The sequence below is a fragment of the Sturnira hondurensis genome, unplaced genomic scaffold (assembly GCF_014824575.4).
Source record: "Sturnira hondurensis isolate 20B ecotype Veracruz unplaced genomic scaffold, ASM1482457v3 Scaffold0010448, whole genome shotgun sequence".
NCBI classification, from domain to species: domain Eukaryota; kingdom Metazoa; phylum Chordata; class Mammalia; order Chiroptera; family Phyllostomidae; genus Sturnira; species Sturnira hondurensis.
Window position 1 is genome coordinate 732,810 of NW_028083079.1, and position 17,289 is coordinate 750,098.

Below are 17,289 nucleotides of genomic sequence, written 5' to 3' on the forward strand. Positions count from 1 at the left end.
GCAGCTTGCTCTCAGCTGCAGATCTGAGAGTTATTACTGTGATGGTCTTCCGTGATAATGGGAAGATTCAGAGCAGTTCATTCATGTCTACTGAAACAGTAAGTCTGGATTCGTGTATAGGTTACTTGATTTTTACATGTGGATCAGGAAGACTCACTTCAAAAATAAATTAAAAAACGAGCCATGGGAACTATGAAATTCTACATAACAAGGCAAAGAGAACTTAGGAGACTCGGGGGGAAAGCATCCCTCTGAAAATGGTCTACCACAAAATCTAGAAGAAAATTGAGTTTGACAGCCACAGTTGATTCTATGGCCCATCTTAGTCCACTTGGGCCGCCTTAACAATGGGTAGCTTAACAGCAATTTATTTTCTCACAGTTCCGGAGGCTGATAGTCCACTATCAGGGTGCCGGTTAGGGTTGGATTCTGTTGAGATCACTTTTTGGCCAAATACCATCACATTGGGAGGTAGGGCGTCAACATCTGAATTTATGGGGGACACCGTTCAGCCCATAGCGTGAACCCTGTGAAAAAGGAGCCTGGAGTTGTATGGTAAAAGAACGACAGGATAAGATGGGAAAAGGAGGCATGAGACAAGGAAAGATTGCAGAGAATATATAGAGAAAAATATAAGAACAGAACTGAGACTTCCGTTGTAGGGAGTAAAGAGCAGAGTCGATCTATGGAAATGGAATTGATGTGAAGGGCAGATGTGAACAGATGAGGTGATAAGAAGAAATCATGATAAATACGGAGAATGGGGAAGCAGTTCCAGGATTGCTGATGGTGTACCAGGGGGACAGAAGCAGTACTTCATAGATACAATAGAAGAAAAATTTGCTCAGCTGAAGGAAGGTCTGTGTATGTAGATTCAAGGGCTCATCATAGGTCAGGTGGAGGGATGTAGAGACCCGCAACTAAGTAGATCTTAGTGACTTTTCAAAACCATAAATATAAAGAAAAAAAGTACGTGGCCCTTTAGAAATAAAAAAAGCAAGTTACATACAAATGAATCCACAATGCACTTGCCTCGGTCTTCTCTGCAGTACGAAATGGCAAAGGTAATGAAATAGTTTTGAAGGGAAAAGGTTGTAATCTAAAAATTTTATATCTAGACAAATTGTGATTTATGTATGAAGGAAGAAAGCCAGGACTCAAAAGCATACTGTATCTCCTGTGTACTCATCTTCAAGAAGTTATTTGAAGTTATGCTCCAGGGAACTGAGTGGTAGAGCACACTTAAGGGCTCAATTACGAAGAAATAATTCACAGTACGAGAGCACTTGTGGTGAATACCAAAGCCAGGTAAACCAGAAGTAAGTTTAAAATACTGCAAATCTGATCGTTAAATCGAGTGCAAAAGGCAGCGCTTATTCTCAAGTATTAAAAGGGAGTTCTAAAAATGCAGGAAGGGAGAAACGCTGAGGGTTTCCTTTAACCAGCAAAGGTTGGTTAAAGCCGTCCTCCTCCGAGCACGGTCCCCAGAGCGGCAGCCTCTTCGTCTCCTGGAAGCTTCCTCACCATGGGAATTCCCAGGGCCCGCACCAGACCTGTGGAATCAGAACCTCCAGGCTGGGTCCCAGCGACCTGGGTTGTAGCCATCTCTCTAGGTGGTTCTTACACATGCTAGAGTTTGAGAAGCACTCAGTTCAACTTGCGTTCTCAATGGTAAGAGATGTGAGCATATCGTTTCCTGCTTGATGACAGCATGTAGGGAAACATTCATACTGTCCAAAACAGTGTATTGGAGAATAATGGAAAGGCAAAGAAAAGAGTTTATGCATCCGACAACTGAAACTTCGAGGAGACAAACCAGAAGGGTGGAGCATAAGGGGAAAAAATCATAGAACAAGTGAAACCAAGTCAATTACGGCAAGAAAAGGAAACAGCATGCTCTTCTGTATTAAGAAGACAAAGATTCTCAGGTTAATTTAAAATGATCCAGGTATTATTGGCTTATTAGAGACATACCTAGTTAATTCATTATCTTTTCTCCTTCTGAGGAAATTCATTGGTGCTTCCTTAACTAAGCCTAATTCCCTGGTAGAATTTTCTTAGGACTGTGCATGTCCCCTTTAAGAGCACCCAGCATGGTAGCAGCTTTACATTCGTACGATTCTTTCATGTTTTCTGTCTCCTTTCCAGACTGTAAGCGCCTTGACGGCGGGAACCACGACTGTTTTTGCTCAACACTTTGTGCCGGCATTTAGCACAGTACTGTTTAATGAACAAAAGGACAGGGACATCCAGGGAGGTGTCTTTAGGCACATGCAAACAAGCAGAAAGGAGGACCTGACAAAGTAATTACCAGGAGTTAATGACATTCATGCCAGGCGGACTAATAGGACTGTATAATTAAATATCAGAGCAGTCGTTCTTAAACTTTGCCGTGCGTCGGAATTTTCCGAGGGGTCTATTCAAACACAGGCTGCCGGAGCCCATCCCTGGAGCTTCTCTTTCGGTGCGTCTCGGTGAAGTCCTAGGAATGGGCACTTGTGACCGGTTCCCAGGTGACGATAGTGATGCCGCTGGCCCGAGGACCTCACTGTGAGTGAGAAGCACTGTGCCAGAGAACAGGGCAATGTGAATAAGAGAGGGTCATCACAGTGGAGACTGGGGTCTCCTGAGTTGACGAATAACCTCCAAAGCCTCTGTATTGAGAGAGAAAAACCATAAACACAATTAAGAAGCCAATTTGACTCGAAATACTTGGAACTTAACATACAAAAGCTTGGTGCCCTAACCTACAGAGTTCTTAGTGATTTAAATGAGGTAAGTAGGCCCACAGAAACATTATGGTAGACACAGAGAAGTCATGAATGAAAAGCTGCACTCAGACGTGAGAGAGAGTCAATTTCCGTACAACTCCAAGAGGTGGAAAATAAAACCAACAGTGCGTTATGGTTTCCCCCATCAGGCACAGTTTAAGAAGATAATAATACTTAACGCTTGCTACAGTGTATGGAAACAGTCATTTTCACATCTTTCTGATTAAGACAAAAATTGGCCCAACCTTTTGACAGATAGTTGGTGCCGTAGTTATCAAAAACCTTAAAAATACGGAGCCCTTAATTTATCCCATGGAAATAATGTGCAAAGATTATGCACACTAATCTTTATCTTGCAATGATGTGCAAAAATAATGAGCAAATGTGCAAAAACTTCTACAAGGATGTGGCTCACAGCATTTTTTATATATGAGGGAAGTTTTTTTGAAACAATCTAAACGTCCCCTGGTTTAGAGAGACTGGCACAGCAAATTCTAAAGTCCACTGGGAACCATGGGGCCGATGAATGCAGTAGAGATCGATTCGCAGTTTATTGATTGAGCAAGATGTCCACAAAGTGTTGTCGATTGAATGCACCAGGTTACAAAGTGGATATAGATCAGGGCTGCTGATTCAAGGCCTGCAGGAGCCAGACAGGTGATGTCAGTATAATGGGAGAGAGGGGTGGGGTTGGGGGTAGGTTTGCAAGGTGCACGTGCACCCAAGGGGTAGCTGCTGCTTTTTGTTTGGGAATTGTAGATGATTGAAATTTCTCTTATTTTTTAAATTTTGTATTTATCAGTATTTTATAATTTTCCCCCAGTGAACAATATTACATCAGAAATTTTTAAGAAGAAAGAAGTTAGGCAGACCCAAAAGAGAGGTAAAAATAAAGTCTGGTGGGATCTGAGAGGAAGAAGTGACCTCTTCTGCTGGGGGGTGGGGGGGTGCTTGGGGGCAGGGGAAGGTCCTAGAGATGAGGGGATCCAAGTGTGGCCATTGCAGAGGGCAGGGCAAAGGGGCTGATAGACAGGTTAGCACTGGAGGTCACCTTGGGTCAACACACATTTCCTGAGCACCGGGGCCTGGGGGTGGAGCGATGAAAGAGAACAGTGTGTGCCAGGTACTGTTCTAAGCACTTGACATATAAATTTAATCCTCACAGCAATCCTATAAGGTGGTCCTATTATTATCCCCGTTTTACAGATAGGAAAACTGAGGCACAGAGAGGTTAAGAGATTTGCACAAGGTCACAGCTCCAGCTCCCAGTGGCAGAGCTGGGAATTGAACTCAAGTAGTAGTTGACTCAAGTGGGCTCCCAATCCTAGTTTGTCGTCCCAGAATGAGAAGGAGTTTGTGGGGAAGGAGCACGCTGCTGCTTCTGGATGGGAGCTGGGCACCCAGTCCCACATTTTCTTTTCTTTCCTTCTTGGACAGAAACCGGCAATTATACCTGTGAATTCTGCGGAAAGCAGTACAAGTATTACACGCCCTACCAGGAGCACGTGGCCTTACACGCCCCCATCAGTGAGTACCTTTTGTTGTTGGGGGAAGGGGTGGGCCTGCCACAGGCCCAGGCTCTGGGGTATTGCTAGGGGAGGGTAAAAATAAAGGCAATCTTGGGTTGGGTTGGTCTCCTAGCCAGTTGTGATGGTGGGGCGTTATGGGGGGGAGGAGCTCACCTTAAGTCTAGTAGCTAAGATAGATGGGAAAGCCCCACCCTTGGGCCAATAAAGACTGAGTCCTCCCTCAGTGGACTCAGAGCGTGGGCACCACTCACCCAAGTCCTTCAGTGGTCCTGTCCCAGTCTCCTCTAAGCACCTCCAAATCATGCTCCTGAATCCTCACCCCCAAAGCTAGTATCATGGCATGCAGCCTCAGTCGGAACCCATACACAGCCTAATCCAAGTGAGGGATGGCCAACTGGACAAGCTCCAGTTGGGAGGCAAGCTCCCTCTTTGCCTTTAGTGGTGGACAGGGTAAAAAGCTAGAAGGAGTGCTGAATCAGGACTTAGAGCCCCGGGTGTTAATCCCAGTGAGGTCATGGGCTTGCATGTGACCTTGGGCAGGCCCTGCCCTATCTCTGGACCCCAGTCTCTCCCTCCTGTTCTGACCCAGAAGGGAAAAGGTTCTAAGGACCCTTCCCACAGGGACACAGTGTCCTTCCTTCCTCCTAATTTCCCAGCTCCACTTCTGGATGTTGGAGCAGGCTCCATCCTTCAACCCAAGTATACGATGAGCTAGGAGGCCCTCAGTCCTCAACCGGAGTCCTGACAGGGGCGGGGCTTAACCACCTTGGCAGGGTGGGTGTTTAGGAGCAGGTGTGGGAGTACCCCTGCTTTTGTTTCTGTGGGTGGAGCTGTGTGGACCCCACTCCACACTCTCCGGGTTTTGGGAGACCTGGGTCCAGAGACAGGAAGGAGTTATGCGAGGTCAGCAGGGGGTTAAGATGCCTATAGTCTGGGAGGCCCAAGACCCTTTGGAAGCCCTGAAAATAACACAGGCACGTGGCGCTCCCTGCCCAACATCATTTGGGTGGGCAGGAAGGTGTCCAGAGCTTAGAGGGACAGTGCAGGCAGCTTCCCCAGGAAGTTCCCCTACTGGGCAGAGCAGCAGAGGCTGGAGGGCTCCCAGGGACAGAGCCTGGTCTGAGGTCCGTAACTGAGTTAGGCTTCTTGTCCTACCCAGCCTCTGACTGGTGAGTTTACCTGCTGGGTTTCCCATCTGTGCAAGTTCTTGAGGTCTTTCCAGGCCAGGGGTCTGGATTCTGGGCATCTCCAAACCCTCTAGTGTGGTCAGACCAGAGGAGGACCTGTCCTGCCACTGGGGCTGGGGATATACGGGGTCATCTAGTTCCCACCACATGTTCGGGCGGTGGGGCACTGGGGGGAGGACACAGTTTCTGCTTGGTGGGCATGCCCCATCCACTCGACCCACTAATGGTGCTGCTGCTGAGTCATCAGGGCTGTGGCAGGGCTTGATCTCCATGGCCTGGACCCTCTGGGGACTCCTCCCTCTGGGCTGGGACTGGCAGCTGTGCGTGGTCATCTGTCCTGCTGCCTGGAGAGGATGCTCCCCAGAATGCACTTCAGTGTTAGTTACAAGGCCAGCCTGCAACCGTGGTTTTAGCCTTTGGAAGGTGCCTTCAGTGCTGCTTCCTCTCTTCTCTCAGACTTGTGGAACTAGTTGGGTAGAGTCACGGAGTCAGTAAGAGGGGGAGCTTGGCTTTGAACCTTCAATGGCAAGCTCCAGGGCCATTCTCTTAACCGTGAAGCTGTGCGGCATCATGTCAGATGGGGCAGCACAAGGGGCTGCATTGCACGCACCCTGGTTTCTCCCTTGACGTCTAGGTGCTTTGCTCCCGAAGGGCTGTCCACTGTGTCTCTGTTCCTCATTTGCTTTTCCTCTCTGTTACGAACTCTTGTTCTGTGTCCTTCTGCGTCTGTTGAGTAAATCTTTCTTCTCTCATTCACTGAAGTCCGAGGGCTCTAGGATCAGCTAAGTTTAAATTATAACATGAGAGATTTAGGCCAGATCCCAGAGGACTGACTCTCCAAGGCTGACCAGTGGCCTTTGTATCCAGAGATTTGTATGTTTGTGCATTCTGTGTGGAATTAGGGGTTAGATTTGACAGCTTCCCGTGGTACCCAGGGCCAGGCCTTGAGAAACCCGGTCTGGTGAGAATGTCCAGAGGGACCTAGGCTGCCTGCAGAAGGTCTTACAGATGGAGTCGTAGTATGTACTCCGTTGTGTCTGGCTGCTTCCACCAGCAAAATGTTACTGAGATTCGTACATGTTGTCATATGTGTGTCAGTTATGGTTCATTTTGACTACTGAGCCATGATATGAAAAAAATACGGGTTTGTCCATTTGCTTGTTAATTTGAGTTGTTTCTAGTTTAAGGCTGTTGTGAGTGAAACTGCTATGAAAATGCTTGTACAAGGCTCTGTGTGGACCTGTGTGTTCATTTCTCTTGGATAAATACCAAGGAGTGGAATTGCTGGATCCTGGGGGAGAATATCTCCCCCTCCCACCAGTCACAGATTCCACGTCCTCGACAGCATTTGGTGGTGGTGGGCTATCGAGTTCTGGTGGTTCTGGGGAGTGGACTGTGCTGTCTCACGTTCATTTGTGTCTCCCTGGTAACTAATGATGTCGAGCATTTCCATTTGTTTATTGGTCATTTGTTTCTTTTGCTTTGGGAACTATTCACGTCTTTTGCCCATGTTTTGGTTGGGTGGTTTGTCTTTTTATTATTAAGTTGCAGAAGTTCTTTGTATATTCTAGATCCAGGTCCTTTAGGAGATACATATATTGTGAATATTTTCTCCTAATCTTTCGCATGCCTGTTGATTTTCTTACAGTGTCTTTTTTTTTGGTGAACAGTCTTTCATTGCGATGACATCTAATGTATTATTTTTTTCTCTATGGTTGGTGCTTTCTGGGTCTCACTTAGGATATTCTTGCCTGCCTGAAGGTGGTGAAGATATTCTCCTTTATTATCTTTTAGCAGCTTTATAAATTCAGCCTTTGCATTTAGGTCTGTGATCTACTTCAAGTTATGAGTTGATGGGAGGTATGAGTTGAGATCCATTTTATTCCATATAGATATCTAGTTGTTCCAACATCGCTTGTTGAAGTTTGCCTTTTCCTCATTATGTTGCATTGGGACCTTTCTTCAAAATCAATTGAATATATAAGGAAGTGAGTTTATTTCTGTCCCATTGATTTCTTTGTCTGTGGTCTCATTTGCTGGAGTTTGATAGTAAGTCTTAACTCAGGCACTCTCTGGGTTGCTGTCCTTTTTAAAGAGTATTTGTCTGTTTTAGGAACTTAGTGTTTCCTTATAATGTTAGTCAGTCTTCCTGCCATTGTCTACGAGATATCTAACTTGGATTTTGTTTAGGATTACACTGAATCAGTAGACCATTTTGGGGAGAATAGACATAATAATAATGTTTTCCAATCCATGAACATGGTATATCTAAGTATTTATGCCTTTTTATTTCTATCAGCAGTAGTTGCTACTTCTCAGCATCGAGTTCTTGCACATATTTCATTATATTACTTCTAAACATTTCATGGTTTATAACATTACTGTGACTTTTTATTTTCCAATTGTTGTTGTACATGTAAACATACTTGGTTTTCGAATATTGAATTTGTAACCTGCAGCTTTGCTAAATTCACTTTTCAGTTCTACTAGGTTTTTTTTATTTGTAGATTCTTAGGATTTTCCTTGTACGTACGATGCCATGTACTGGTAAAGACAGCTTCATTTCTTTCCAAGCTGTATTCTCATTACTTTTTCTTCCTACCTGTGCTAATTAGAATCCCCTGGTACAGTGTTGCATAAATGAGAGAGTGGCCATCTCTGCCTGGTTCCCCCAGGTGGGGCTCAGTCCTGCGTCATTCCACACCGTGTTAGCTGAAGTAGGTTTTCACGGATGCCCTTCGTCAGTTGAGGAAGTTCCCTTCTGTTCCTCGTTTACCGAAAGTTTTTATTACCGATGGGTGTTACATGTTTTTTGGTGCATCCTTTGAGGTGATTCTTACCTTTTGTTCTGATGACTTGAGTTACATGGATTTATTTTTGTTTCCTTAATAAGTCACCATGCCTGTACTTTATTAAAACACATTAAGACTAAATCAAACTGAAGAAAGTTACAATGTTGGGATATTTCTTTTTTGTCAGAAAAATGACTTCTTTCTTGTTGGAAGCTTCTTTTTCTTGAGCAGGTATCGAAATTACTTTATTTGAAATTCCCTAGAATTTCACCTGGATTTTAATTGCCCCCAAAGCAGACCCTTTCGGAACTGGAGAACTGGGATTAGCAGAGGACTTTATACTCAGTCAGTGGTTTGTTAATGATGGTCATAAACAAAAAAAATAAACATTTCTGGTGAAGTCTTTAAAACACTTTTATTGAGGTGTATTGTTATGTAATAAAGTGCCTGTGTTTAAAGTGTATAGTTTGATAAGTTTTGACCAGTGTGCACCCACAAAACCATCATTGCAATCAAGAGTATGGACACAGCTATCACTCCCAAAAGTTGCCTTATGCCCTTTTCTAATTCCTTGCTCTCCACGTCCCCCTCCGCAGGCGATCTCTGATCTACTTCCTATCACTATAGATTCCTTTGCATTTTCTAGAATGTTGCATGGATGGAATCTTACAGTATTCACTCTTTTATTGGTGTAGGGGGATGTCTGGCTTCTTTCACTCACCACAGTCGTTTTAAGATTTGTCCGTGTTTGCATGTATCAGCACCTCATTCCTATTCACTGATAGGTAGTAGTATTCTGGTGTCTACATACAGTGAGTCCTCACTTCTACTCGTCAATAGGTTCTGTAATTTTAAGTGAAACTGCACAAAACAAGTTTTACCATAGGCTAAATGATGCAGCAAGAGTTAAGTTCCGCCCTGGCTGGTGTAGCTCAGTGGATTGAGCACAGGCCTGCGAACCAGAGGATCACGGTTCGATTCCCAGTCAGGGCACATGCCTGGGTTGCAGGCTGGTTCCCTGCAGGCAAGCCTCCAGCAGGGGATGCATGAAAGGCAACCATACATTGATGTTTCTCTCCCTCTCTCCTTACCCTCTAAAGATAAATAAATAAATAAAATCTTTAAAAAAGTGTTAAGTTCCTACATCTCATCAATGTTATAATGAAATAACATTGAATGAAATTACGTCGTTTGAGGACCGACTGTGTAGGTAAGCNTTCGGAACTGGAGAACTGGGATTAGCAGAGGACTTTATACTCAGTCAGTGGTTTGTTAATGATGGTCATAAACAAAAAAAATAAACATTTCTGGTGAAGTCTTTAAAACACTTTTATTGAGGTGTATTGTTATGTAATAAAGTGCCTGTGTTTAAAGTGTATAGTTTGATAAGTTTTGACCAGTGTGCACCCACAAAACCATCATTGCAATCAAGAGTATGGACACAGCTATCACTCCCAAAAGTTGCCTTATGCCCTTTTCTAATTCCTTGCTCTCCACGTCCCCCTCCGCAGGCGATCTCTGATCTACTTCCTATCACTATAGATTCCTTTGCATTTTCTAGAATGTTGCATGGATGGAATCTTACAGTATTCACTCTTTTATTGGTGTAGGGGGATGTCTGGCTTCTTTCACTCACCACAGTCGTTTTAAGATTTGTCCGTGTTTGCATGTATCAGCACCTCATTCCTATTCACTGATAGGTAGTAGTATTCTGGTGTCTACATACAGTGAGTCCTCACTTCTACTCGTCAATAGGTTCTGTAATTTTAAGTGAAACTGCACAAAACAAGTTTTACCATAGGCTAAATGATGCAGCAAGAGTTAAGTTCCACCCTGGCTGGTGTAGCTCAGTGGATTGAGCACAGGCCTGCAAACCAGAGGATCGCGGTTCGATTCCCAGTCAGGGCACATGCCTGGGTTGCAGGCTGGTTCCCTGCAGGTGAGCCTCCAGCAGGGGGCGCATGAAAGGCAACCATACATTGATGTTTCTCTCCCTCTCTCCTTACCCTCTAAAGATAAATAAATAAATAAAATCTTTAAAAGAGTGTTAAGTTCCTACATCTCATCAATGTCATAATGAAATAACATTGAATGAAATTACATTATTTGAGGACCGACTGTGTAGGTAGCACAATTCCCTGTGTTCACGTATGGATGGACGTTGGGTTGTGCCAGTTTGGAGCTGATACAAACACAGCTCCTGTGAGCACCTCGGTGTATGTGTTTGCATGGACCACTCCTTCCATTTCTCCTGGGTAAATGCCTGGGAGTGGCATGGCTGGATCATGTGGTAGGTAGGTTTGACTTGTAAGAAGTAGCCAAATTTATAAGACAGAAACCTGTACTTGAACAAGAATTAAATAAAAATTATATTTAAAAAAAAAGGGAAAGCACTTAATGTTAGATTACATTATTGTATTTTCCAGGGTTAAATTTGTAGCTTAATCTTTTCTAAAGTGAAATGAATAAATACATAATTTAAATTAAAAAAAAAAAGTAGCCAAATTGTTTTCCAAAGCAGTTACGCCATTTTACATTCCAACTGACTGTGTACTTTTCTTTGCATGCAATGTCCTCATCCGAGTTGGCTAGCAGGGTAATGCTGGCCTCGTAGAAGGAGCTGAAAAGAGAATTCCCTGAGTGGAGTGTCAGGTTACATCGACTGGTGATACTGTTCACATCTCTTCACCTCTTCAGGCTTTGAAAGAAAAAGGCTTGTTCTATCAAATGCTGAGAGAGGAGCGGTAAAATCTACAACTTTAATTGTGGATTTGCTCTTTCTCCCTTCAGTTCTGCCAGGTTCTGATGCATGTATTTTGTAGCTTTTGTTTTTAGGTGTACCTACTTGGGATCATTGTGTCTTGATGAATTGATCTTTTTAAAATGGCGCAGTGCCCCTTATACATCGGGTGATACCCGTTGTCTGAAATCTCCATTATCTGATATTAATATAGCCACTGTGGCTCTCTTAGAGGTACTGTTTGTATGGTGTATCTCTTTTCATTCTTTTCTTTTGATCTGTATGTGTTTTTATACTTGAAGCGTATCCATGTAGCTGATTCCTACTCCTTTATCCTAAAAAGGCAATCCCTGCCTTTTAAAGATTCTTTTAAAAAAATAATTAATTTATTTACTTATTTTATTTTTTAGAGAAAGGGGAAGGGAGGGAGAACAAGAAGGAGAGGAACATTGATGGGTTGCCTCTTGCACACCCCCAACCAGGAACCTGGCCCACAACCCAGGCATGTGCCCTGACCAGGAAGTGAACCTGCAACCTTTCAGTTTGCAGGATGATGCCCAACCCATGGAGCCACACCAGCCAGGGCAGTCTGTGCCTTTTAAATGAAGTGTTTAATCTATTTACATTTAATATGTTTGGGGATATGGTTGGATTTAAGTTTACTATCTCGTTGTATTTCTGTTTGCTTCATTTCTTCTTGTTCTTTTTTTTTTTTTGGTCTTGCCTTCTTTAATGTTAACCAAAAGTTTAAAATTTTTTCTCTATTAGCTTTATACCAGTACCTCTCTTTCTTTAGTGGTTGCTCTGTAGTATGTAATATGTATCTTAATGGGTTCCCATCTGCCGTGAATTTATGTAACGTACCACGCATAACGCGAGAACCCTCTGTCAGTGTATCTCCACTGCTGCCCTCCTGTCCTTCGTGCTATTCCTACATGCGACCAGGAAGTCCTCTGTCACGCATGCGCCTCACACCCAGACTCACACGTGGAAGTCTAAGGTGTAAACCCAGCAGTTATTCTTTTTGGCTTTCAACAGTCAATTATTTGTTACAGTAATTAAGGAATGGAAAAATGCTTTTTATGCTTACTCACATACTACTGTTTTCTGTACTTTTCTTTGTATAAACCTTAGTGTCCTATATTATTGTTTTCCTTTATTCCCTGAAGAACTTTCTGTAATATTGCTTACAGTGTAAGTCTGTTGGTGAAAGATATTCTTAACTAAAGATGTTATCACTTTCCCTTTTGAAGGATATCTTCTGTGGATATGAAATTCCGGGTTGAGAATTTTTCCAGCACCTTACCCATGTCATTCATTTATATGCTGGCGTACGTTGTGTCTTGTGAGAAGTTATTCTGATTGTTATTCTGTACCGAATATATCTTTTTTCTCTGGATTATTTTAAATATTTTTTATGTATTACTGGTTTTGGTGATTTGACGATGGTGTACCGTTTTCTTTGGGTTTATCTTGCATGAGGTTCCTTGAGCTTCTTGGGTCAGTGGATTGGTATTTTTCATCGAGGAAAACTTCCCATCAGTACTTCTATCGATATTTTTCTTCTCCCAATTTCTCTTTCCCCTCCTATTGAGACTTCATTTGTATGTAAGTCGGAGGGTTGGGTGCTGCTTAGGATCAGCTAGAGCTCCGTCCAGGGCTTCAGCCTCGTTTCCTCTGTGTTTCACTGTGCATTGTTTCAGGCACCCTGTCTGCAAGTTCCCTGATCTCTCCTTCTACAGTGTCCTAACTTTTTCATTAGCAATATCCATCAAGTGAATCTTTCACTTCCACCGTCGTATTTTTCATTTCTGTAACTTGCACCTGGTTCCTTTTTATATCATTTCCCTCTTCATTATGTTCATGTTATCCTTTAAATCTTCAAGCGTATGTATGTAATAGTAGCCGTTTTAAGATCCCCGTCTGCAAACTCCATTATCCCTGTCATCATTTCCTTATGTTTCTGTTGACTTTTTTCCCTCTGGAGTATTACTCACATTTTCCTGCTTCACTGGATGAATATTTATATTTATTCTGTGCTGCACATTGTGGATACAGTGTTGTCGAGTACCTGGGTTTTGTCATCTTTCTTTGAAAAATGTTGAATTTTTGTTTTAGCAGGCAGTTAATACAGATTTCCTTGATGTGTCAAAGGCTTGTTTTTAAGCTGTGTTGGTGCAGGTATGGAGTACAGGAGCCCCTTCTGATGCACGGTTTAACTTTCTACAGTTGTAGTTACCCATACTCAATCATGGCATAAAAATATTAAATGATGCCCTGGCTGGTGTGGCTCAGTGGACTGAGCACCAGCCTGTGGACCAAAAGGTCGCCAATTCAGTTCCGGCCAGGGCATGCAAGAGGCAACTGATGGATGTTTCTCTTGCACATTGATGTTTCTCTTTCACCCTTTCTCCCTCCCTTCCTCTCTCTCTAAAAAATAAATAAATAAAAACCATTTTAAAGAGGAAATATCAAATGGAAGGTTCCAGAAATAAGTAATGAATTACTACGTTTGAGGCTGTGTGGGGTTCTGAGGAGTGTGATGGAACCCCACGCCGTCCTTCCCTGTCCCTCCCAGAGAGTGGACACCTCCTTGGCCCAGATTGTCCATGCCGTGCGACTGTCCAGCCCTGAGCAGCCCTCTCGGCTATCAGATCAACCGTCACATTGTCACAGGGCTTGTGTTCCAAATCAGCTTGTTTTAGTAATGGCCCCGCGTGCACTCACGTAGACTTTATTACAACTGTTCTCTTTTATTATTCTTGTGGCTGATCTCTTAGTGTGCCTAATTCAAACACTAAAATTTATCACAAATATGTTACACATAGCAAAAAACACAGTATATCTAAGATTCAGTGCTCTCCACTGCGGGTGTCCCCTGTGGGTAAGGGGGCGCAGCTACAGTCTTCATGCTAAGGTTAAAATAATCCTCCTAAGGCCCGGCCCTTCTGGGTCTCCGCTGAGTGCCCAGGTTGCTCAGCAGGGCCTTCTCTCTGGAAGGTAGGAACTCACGCATCCTCTGACCTCGTGCAGCCTCTGAACTCCGACTGAGCTCACAGCCCCCGGTAGCTGTCGGCAGCCAGGCTGTGCAGCGGCTGTCTGCACACAGCAGTTTGGCCTTCAGCCGGAGACTTCAGGGGGTGCCTCTGCACATTTCTGGAGGGGTTTTTGTTGGCAGTGTGTTTTTTTGTTTTATTTTGTTTTTCTGTGTGATTCTCTCTCCTTTGTTATTCTGCTCTGCAACTTCCGGCCATCTCAGAAGCCCTGACCTCTGATCACCGCCTCCTCGTTCAGGGCGGTTACAGAGCTTCCTTTGTGCTTCACCTCTGGGCTGCGGCCCACGATGTCTCTCCAGGCAGAGAGCGGGAGTGGTCATGGAGGTCACGGGAGGTCTTCTTTTATGATGCATCGTCCCGCACCTCCTTCTTCTCAGGGCCTGAAAACTGTGGTTTCATGTGTTTTGTCCAACTTTACAGTTGGATTTGGAGGCGAGCTAGTCCTACACCAGTTGCTCCATCGTGGCCTGAAGTGTAAGGTCTCCACTTCTCTTCCTGAGACTAAAATCCATGAGGAGGGTTTCCCAAACTCTCTCGCATCTGTCTCCCATTCATTTCCACCAGCCTTCGAGTGAGCTATTCCCATGTGCCGCAAATTCGCTCTACCCCCTCCCACCCAGTGAAGGTTTCAGGGAGGCCCCCCAACCCTGCGTCTCTTCTCCCTCTTGGTGGCATGGTTACTTTTCTGTGGATCCTTATCTTCTCTGAATTTTTGCTTCAGATAAACTTTGAGCTTTACAGAAAGGAGGGACCACTATGTTCTCTTATTTTTAAATACCTCTTATGTGCAAATACCTCATTTTTTTTCTTACAAGAGCAATCAGCAGGTCTGTCTGAAACTCTTCCTTTCTTGGTGAAAAGCTCAGATGGGAATTCTAGTCTGATAACGTTCCCGGTGAGAAGGCCAACAGGTGATGCAAACTACGGAGTAAAATGAGTTAGGAGCCTAGGAAATCCATCCTGGCTCAACCCCAAGCTTCTGTGTGCCCCTGCAGGGGTGCCTGTACCCCTCTGAGCCTCTGCACCCCTGTCTACCTTACCCCCTCGGGGCCAACGGGAGGTGAACCTGTGGGATGGGCTTCCCTGGAGGAGAAGCTGGGAAAGGTCCTAGGCTCCCGGATGGAAGAGAGGTTTCTGTGGACGGAAGAGAGGTTTCATCCCTCGAGCAGGGGGATCTGTGGCGTGAGAAGCCACTTTCTCGGCCAGCTCCCAGGGCTCTTGGGGACTGAGAGCGTGACCCTCTCAGGTACTGCCCCCGGGTGGGAGCCACCGGACGATCCAGACACGGGCTCTGAGTGTTCGCATCCGGAGGTCTCCCCGACTCCACGCTTCGTGGCCACGAAGACCCAGACGAACCAGTCGGGGAAAAAAGCGTCGGCCTCCGTGGTCCGATGCTCCACCCTCTTACACCGCACCCCTCCAGCCACCCAAACCCAGACGTTCCGCACTCCGAATTCGGGATCTCCGGCAAGCAAGGCAACTGCAGGTACCGACGGCCTGTGTCACCCCACGGTTCCTCCGCTCCCCGCCCTCCACCCACCTGCCACAGCTGTGCCCGGGGTCATTGTTCCCTTGCAAGAGCAAGAGTGGGGGTCCCCTAGTTCTCTGGGGCAAATCTGGGTCCGAGCTGTGCCTCCGGGTGGCCCTGTGACTATGACAAGCTACCTGACCTCTCTGAGTTTGTTTCCTCATCCTAAATCAGAGGGCTGCACAAGATGGTTTGCAAACTTTTTTTTTAAACAGAAGAATATTTCTTCCCAAGTTATGGCCGACAGTGTTTTCAAAAAATATTTTTAATTACTTGCCAACATTTGAACCTTAGGAGGTTTTGTGTAAGACTTGAGTCTAGCAGACATTGACAAGTCAGATCTGGCAGTTCGGGGCCCACGTTCCTGCAGGGCAACAATCGTCTTGGGGCTGAGCCACAGCTACCTCTTTCCATAGAGCATGTGCTCTCCAGTTTTCCACAGTCCCCACCACTCCCTCCTGCCTACCCAACACAGTAGCTGTGTGGCAGGTGTCATTTCTCATTGTGATCACAACTGTTGTCTGTCTCACATCCAGCCCAGTTCATCTATTTATGTCCCCTGCCTGGACTCCCCACCCCGTGGCATGAGTTTGCATCCCCCCACTCGAAAAACACATTTCTACAAAGAGCTGTTCTCTCTGAAGCAGAGTGGCTGACCTGGAGCTCTGTTTTCTCGGCCTCCCTCTACCAAGCACTGCCCGTGAAATCGCTCCATGAGCTGTAGCCCAGCAGGAAGCCAGCGGCTGCAAGCTCCAGTGTTTCCGAGTCCATGCAGAGAGGGGCTCACACCCTGGAAGGGTGAACAGGCAGTCATAGGTTCACACCGCATTTCTCCCAGGAAAACCAATAAGATGCATTGTGTGCCGAGTACCAGTTATCAGGAACCCTGATTCATACCCGGATGGAGCGAGCCTTGGGCCACACACCTGGGTGTGGAGGGTATAGAGTAGCGTGCTGATGGGGTCCTTCTGGGCCTTTCCATTGCTCTCAGGAGGCCTGCAGCCCTCCATTAGACACCCAGGTGATCAAACCGAGTTCAGTGAACCAGTCGACTGGACTGGTGACACAGCCAAGGGACTAGCTGTGTCTGCTGTTACTCTGTGGTTTAGGGGGACACTGTTGGACAAGGGCGTGGTTCTTGAAAATGTTGAAGATGAGCTATGATGCTTAGATGTCCCAGAAGGAGAGTAAGGACTGAACCTTGATCCTCATGGATTTCTAGGTACTGCGTTGAGAAGAGCCAATAGCCTTTAGATTTTTCTAGAAACGGACCGCTCGTCATCATGGGCTCACTGGTGACCGATGGTGGCTCAATGAAGTGATGGGCTCATGGCTTTCAGATGTTGCTTTCTACTCCTGTCCTCCTGGGAGTCTTAACATCTGTAGTTTCTGCAGGGACCTGCCTGGAAGGGGCTGCGTGACCTATGTCAGCTCTTGGACCTCAGTGTCCCCAAGTAAGCACCCAGCAAGCCACAGGACTTGCTTCTAGCTGCCTTTATGGGACCTGGAAGACTTGGGGCTGGGGGCTCACACCTGGGCTTGCCAGGTTGCAAGCAGGAACCTGCACGGGGGAGCTGCCCATCATCACCACCTTCCTCATGCTGGGACAGGCAGCCCTTCTTGTGGGGGTGTGCGGGCCTGCGGCATAGCCCCACTGGTTTGCGGCCAGAGGTGCTGTGCCTGTGG

At 45.5% G+C, this 17,289-nt stretch overlaps 1 protein-coding gene across 9 annotated transcripts in view; it reads left to right on the top strand.

Moving 5' to 3' along the window:
- ZNF618 (zinc finger protein 618) overlaps positions 1-17,289 on the top strand; it is a 165,237-nt gene that overhangs the window by 131,241 nt on the left and 16,707 nt on the right. For 3 of the 9 annotated variants that reach the window (XM_037059104.1, XM_037059107.1, XM_037059105.1), the window contains exons 9-11: positions 3,595-3,654; positions 4,209-4,298; positions 15,322-15,561. In XM_037059104.1, coding sequence (XP_036914999.1) covers positions 3,595-3,654; positions 4,209-4,298; positions 15,322-15,561 — 390 coding nt within the window. The remainder of the gene's footprint in view (positions 1-3,594; positions 3,655-4,208; positions 4,299-15,321; positions 15,562-17,289) is intronic. The other 6 variants (XM_037059111.1, XM_037059112.1, XM_037059113.1 and 3 more) reach the window with 2 other exon arrangements.